The 6474-nt window shown below is 45.3% G+C and overlaps 1 protein-coding gene across 1 annotated transcript; it reads left to right on the top strand.

Annotated features, from left to right (window-relative positions):
- The first annotated feature begins 1739 nt into the window (after positions 1–1739).
- LOC144698252 (uncharacterized) lies at positions 1740–2819 on the top strand. Its single transcript, XM_078570233.1, has 2 exons — positions 1740–1994; positions 2079–2819. The coding sequence occupies exons 1-2, from the start codon at positions 1783–1785 to the stop codon at positions 2734–2736; spliced, it is 870 nt and encodes a 289-aa protein (XP_078426359.1). The 5' UTR covers positions 1740–1782; the 3' UTR covers positions 2737–2819.
- The last annotated feature ends 3655 nt before the right edge of the window (positions 2820–6474 follow it).

Below are 6474 nucleotides of genomic sequence, written 5' to 3'. Positions count from 1 at the left end.
GTGTAGCTACTGAACAGAGGCATAGGGGTCAGCTGATGAACTTTTAGCAGCAGCATAAAACATTTATTCAACAAGAAAAGATGAACTATATTACAATACTTCTTCACTCACACCTATACCTTTACAGATATATACAGATTTGTAAGGATAACTCAAGTCACAAAAGCTATCTTATACTTTAATATACACAGTAAATACCTAGTACATATAAACCTATAGCACCGTGTAGTCAGACACACCACACTCTGACCTCAAGTGACAGATGTCACCTCAACCAGATGCTATGGATCTCTCCTCAACTCCCCACAGATGCTTGTCTCACCGTGAGCCAACCAGTCTCACTGAATTCCGTTCTTCACACGAGAGTTTCCAATCTCCACTTTCCAAAACCTCGTCTTGGAATCTTCTCCCAAGCTGACCTTTTCTCTCAGACGCCTTCCACAAGGGTTCACCTCCAGGGTTTCGAACTCTCCTTCTGATGTTCCTCTTGCCTGGGTAACCACATGCATTCAAGCTGTCTTCCATGCACTCTCTCTCACCAACTCAGCCGTCAACAGTACACCACTGCTTCACATGCCCATAGCAAAGATACAGACCTTCAGTTGGCTCTTTAAACCTTCTTGCAAACTTTCCTCACTTAAAAACTGAAGCTTGGAGCCTTTCTCTCTGCCCCTCACTCTTAACTTCACTTAACAGGATGTTTTCCCAGGTTCCTGTCCTTCCTTTGCCTGCAATATCTTCTTTGGGCTTCCTCCTCTTCCACTCTCCTGGATTTTTAGGGGTTTTCTTTAGTTTGGAACTTCTATCTGTCCCCTTTGCTCCAGTCTCTCTGGCAGCAACTTCAAAACCAGCTGAACTCCAACAGGTTCCAAATAAAACTGCTGCCTTTCTTCTGTGTGTGTGTCTGTGGGAGGAACCTGCCTATCTGTACACCCACCTCCCTCCCCCCACCCCAGGTGCTAGGCAACAGCACTGTTGTTTCTACTCTTGCGTATTAACTTTTACTTTATATGGATTGTAACCATCTCATTAGAAATGCAACAGCCTTTTAATATGAAACTAAAACATTTGGCCTTTCTTAACACGCAGATACAGAAAAACAAAACAAACCTAAACTTTAAAGCTAAGACTCATTCCTAATGCCCACAAAAACAAAGATAACATAATTAAACATATTTCCTAACAGGACTGAAGACAATGACTCAAGTCTTCCCAATATTTAAATGGAGGAAATTTGTGTTCATCCAGGACCAGGTGTCAGACAGTCATGTCTATGTGTGACTTGGAGGGGAACTTGGAGGTGATGGTGTTCACATACACCTGCTACCCTGTCCCTTCTAGCTGGTGGAGTTTGAGGGATTGGGAGATTCTGTCAAAGTTCTGGTCGAGTAGTAGACATATAAAATCCCTCTCCTTCACCCTTTTCCTCTCTCATCTCCCTCTCTCTTTCATCTCATAGATGCTGGAGTTTTGTATTGATTCTGACCAGTTGGCAGGTTCCCTGTCCTGATGGGCATTAGTGAACGAGCTGGGTCCAGCAGCTTTGATGGTCAATTTTCCAAGTGCCGGCCCCACAGGTTATCATATTCATTCAGTTCAATTTCACAACGTGCCTTTGTGTTTTTGTGGGTTCTCTCTCACTCCCTTTTTTCTGTTTTAAATCAATTTCACAGGGGATTAGAGGGAAAGGATCTGCAGTCGGGAAACTGAAACCAAACATCACACCAAGATCTCACAGAGTTGCCCAATTTATCGTAACCTGAATAACATCGGATTTTGAACATGGAAGGAAAAAGCACCGTTCACAGTGGGGAGAAACCGCACATCTGTTCTGTGTGTGGACGAGGCTTCAGCCGATTATCTGGTCTGTTGAGACACAAGCGCAGTCACAATGGGGAGATATCGTGTAAATGTGGGGATTGTGGGAAAGAATGCAATTTCCTGTCTAAGCTGGAAACTCATCAGCGCAGCCACACTGGAGAGAAACCATTCACCTGCTCTGAGTGTGGAAAGGGATTCACTAGGTCATCCAACTTACAAAGACACCACAGAAGTCACACTGGGGAAAGGCCATTCACCTGCTCTGAGTGTGGAAAGGGATTCACTCAGTCATCGAACCTGTGGACACATCAGCGAGTTCATTCTGACGAGAGACCTTTTAAATGTCCAGACTGTGGGAAGTGCTATAAAAGTTCCGGGGAGCTGATTCGTCATCAACGGGTTCACACTGATGAGAGGCCATTCAGGTGCTCTAAGTGTGGGGCTGGGTTCAGGAGGCCAGTGCACCTCACTGAACACCAGCGCACTCACACTGGGGAGAGGCCGTTCACCTGCTCAAAGTGTGGGAAACGATTCATTACCTCATCCCATTGGCTGAGACACCAGCGAGTTCACACAGGTGAGAGGCCGTTCACCTGCACAAACTGTGGGAAAGGATTCGCTACCTCAACCCACCTGCAGTCACACCAGCGAGTTCACACTGACAAGAGACCTTTTAAATGCCCAGACTGCAGGAAGTGCTATAAATGTTCTGGGGACCTGATGTCCCATCAACGTGTTCACACTGACGAGAGACCATTCAGGTGTTCTCACTGTGGGACTGGGTTCAGGTGGCCATCTCAACTCATTGTACACCAGCGAGTTCACACCGGGGAGAGGCCGTTCACCTGCTCCAAGTGTGGGAAGGGATTCATGAACTCATCTAACCTGCTGAGACACCAGCGAGTTCACAAGTGACTACAGTGATTGGATTTTGCTGTTAATCACATCCAGGACTGAAGTTCATTGGGGTCTGTTTGTGCTGATGTTAATAAACCCCAGCCCAGTTACAAGTATTCTGGACGACAGTCAAATAAATCAGGTTGTGTTAAACAGATCGAGTTGAGTCTTTTAATATCTCTAACACAAGGCAGTTCCTCTCCATTACCCACATCTTCAGCCGCATTGGCACCAGTTTTGTGTTCACCAGTTTCTTAACCTGATGCCCCCATTTATTTACATTTGAAACTTTAATTCCTGAAACTAAAAGTTATATTCCAAAACATATGAATTATATTCACTACAATGTATTAAAATCACATAAATCAGCTTTGTGTTATACACATTGTGGCAAGTCTTTTTTTTTATCTCAAAGACAAGTTAATTTCTTTTGAAGGGCTCTCCCTCTCCCTTGTTTCCTCCATCCTCACCCCCAACAACAAGTGTGAGAAACTCATGGAGCTTCTTATTCACTAAGATTGAGACAATCTGATGAGCTGCCTCTGCTGCTTCCCTCCCTTCCACTAGCCCACAGGGTCAAACTTCCCCTTTGTCTCAGTCCTAACTCACAGCTATGTCCATGCAGTCTCCACACACGCGCGCAAACACACATATGAGTTAGTTCATGCTGAAGAGAGAAAGGGTTCAAATGCTTAGATTGTACCAAGAACTTTAAAAGCCCGCATTCACTGATGTTTCACCAGTGCATTCTCTCCGGTTCCACTCCATTCATCTGCTCTCACTGCGGGAAGAGGTTCAGGTGATTGTCCATCCTGCTGGAACACCAGAGAGTTCACACAGGGAAGAGGTCATTCACATGCTCTATGTGTGGGGAGGGATTCACTGATTCATTTAACCTGTTGGCACATCACTGATTTCACACCAATGGAAGATATTTTAAATGCCTGGATCGCAGGAAGTGTTATAAAAGTTCCGTGGAGCTGATGTGCCATCAACAGTGACAAAAGACCGCTCGTGATTTCTCGCTGTGAGACTGGGTTCAGGCGATCATGTGAACTTAGGGTCCACCAGTGCACTGACACCAGGGAGAGACCATACACCTGCTGCGTATATGTGCGAAGAGTTATCCCACCTCAATACACGTCAACTTCTTCACACTGATAAGAAATCTTTTCAAACTTCTGGCCATGAGCAGAGATTTCAAAGCAAAATGTATCTGCTGACACACAAACACATTCACACTGGGGAGAGGCTGTTCACCTGCTCTGTGTGTGGGAAGAGATTCACTCAGTCGTCTCAGCTGCTGGCACATGAGGGACTGCTGAGGTTGGATTCTACTGTTGTTGCTGCTGTTACATCCAGGACTGAATTCTGCTGATGTTATTAACCCCTGTGACTGGCCTGGAGTTTGATATTCTGGAAATATGTCAAATAAATCAGCTTTCGTTTAACACATTGTTGTAGATTTCTGTCTTTCCCACCTGGGTGTTTAACATCACCTGGTTGAAGCTCAGGAAGGACAATCTGGGTCGTGGATCATAAAGCAGGAACAGAACTTCAGCCTGGACACAGTCCTTTGGGGTCACACTGAGAGGGACAAACAGCACTTTGGTCTTTCTCATCTCTCTTCACTGACAGCAAAGTCCCATGTGGCTTAATCCTGAGGTGTGTAAGAAATGTGTCCCAGTCACTCTCTTCCATGATTCAGAGCTCCTAGACACGGATCAGAAGGCTCCTTTCCAACTGTGTTTAGGGTCAGGAAGAACAACGGTGAATGCTGGAAACGAGCTGTCAAGTCAGAAATTCGTGTAAAATTGTGATCTGTTCCTGACTGAAAGTGAAACAGCAGGTTTAAGTTGAAAAGATAAATTGGTAACCAAGGTTTCCCAAAGACTCACTTGACAGGTCAACTCAGGTTCAACCCTCATGCCCTGAGATTTGTTACAGAACTCGCTGCTCTCTTGGTCCTCTGACCTCTGAGCTCTCTTCCTTTTGGTTTCCGGAACCATCAACAATCACTCACCAACATTACATTGTGAGATAGAGCTCAGGAGATGGGAGGAAGAAACAAATTGAGGCCATGAATCTGAGTTCGGAAATAAAATTAGATAAACATGATTACATGTTCACAGAATCACAGTGCAGAAGAGGCCCTTCGGCCCATCGAGTCTGCACCAACACGTGAGAAACACCTGAACTACCTACCTAATACCATTTATCAGCACATGGCCCATAGCCTTGAATGTTATGACATGCCAAGTGCTCATCCAGATACTTTTTAAAGGATGTGAGGCAACCCGCCTCCACCACGCTACCAGGCAGTGCATTCCAGACTGTCACCACCCTCTGGGTAAAAAAGTTTTTCCTCCCATCCCCCCTAAACCACCTGCCCCTCACCTTGAAATTATGTCCCCTTGAGAATTACCTTTCAAGTAAGGGGAACAGCTGCTCCCTATCCACCCTGTCCATGCCCCTCATAATCTTGTACCCCGTGATCAGGTCACCCCTCAGTCTTCTCTGCTCCACCGAAAACAACCCAAGTCTATCCAACCTCTCTTCATAATTGAAATGTTTCATCCCAGGCAACATCCTGGTGAATCTCCTCTGCAGCCCCTCCAGTGCAATCACATCCTTCCTGTAATGTGGTGACCAGAACTGCACACAGTACTCCAGCTGTGGTCTCGCTAAGGTTTTATACAACTCCAACATGACCTCCCTACTTTTAGAATCTATGCTTCGTTTGATAAAGGCAAGTGTTCCATATGCCTTTCTCACCACCCCACTAACATGCCCCTCTGCCTTCAGAGATCTATGGACACATACACCAAGGTCTCTTTGTTCCTCAGAACTACCTAGTTTTATGCCGTTCATTGAATACTTCTTTGTCAAATTACTCCTTCCAAAGTGTAACACCTCACGCTTTTCAGGGTTAAATTCCATCTGCCCCTTATCTGCCCATTCCGTCTATAGCTTCCTGTAGCACAAGACACTCAACCTCACTGTTAACCACCCGGCCAATCTTTGTGACATCCGCAAATTTACTAATCCTACCCCTCATATAGTCATCTATGTCATTTATATAAATGACGAATAATAGGGGACTAAGTACAGATCCCTGTGGTACACCACTGGACACTGGCTTCCAGTCACTGAAGCATCCTTCTGTCATCACCCTCTGAGTCCTACAGCTAAGCCAATTTTGAATCCACATTATCAAATTACCCTGTATCCCATGTGCATTTGCCTTCTTTATCAGTCTCCCATGTGGGACCTTGTCAAAGGCTTTGCTGAAATCCATATAAACTACATCAACTACACTACCCTCATCTACACACCTGGTCACCTCCTCAAAAAATTCAATCAAATTTGTTAGGCATGACCTCCCTCTGACAAAGCCATGCTGACTATCTCTGATCAAACCTTGCCTTTCCAAGTGGAGATAGATTCTCTCCTTCAGAATTTTCTCCAATAGTTTCCCTACCATCATGTGAGACTCACTGGCCTGTAGTTCTCTGGCTTATCTCTACAACCCTTCTTAAATAGCAAAACCACATTAGCTGTTCTCCAGTCCTCTGGCACCTTCCCCGTGGCCAAAGAGGAATTAAAAATTTGGGTCAGAGCCCCTGCGATCTCCTCCCTTGCCTCCCTCAGCAGTCTGGGACACAAATCATCTGGACCTGGACATTTGTCCACTTTTAAGCCTGCCAACATCTCCAATACCTTGTCACTCCCTATACCAATTTGCTCAAGAACCTT

The sequence above is a fragment of the Cetorhinus maximus genome, chromosome 23 (assembly GCF_964194155.1).
Source record: "Cetorhinus maximus chromosome 23, sCetMax3.hap1.1, whole genome shotgun sequence".
In the NCBI taxonomy this organism is placed as follows: Eukaryota; Metazoa; Chordata; class Chondrichthyes; order Lamniformes; family Cetorhinidae; genus Cetorhinus; species Cetorhinus maximus.
This window is presented reverse-complemented; position numbering and strand designations above follow the sequence as displayed.

Coding starts and splice junctions, on each gene's coding strand:
- LOC144698252 (XM_078570233.1), top strand. CDS start 1,783: ATGGAAGGAAAAAGCACCGTTCACAGTGGGGAGAAACCGCACATCTGT. Junction 1,995..2,078: donor ACTGGAGAGAAACCATTCAC/CTGCTCTGAGTG, acceptor AAGGCCATTCAC/CTGCTCTGAGTGTGGAAAGG.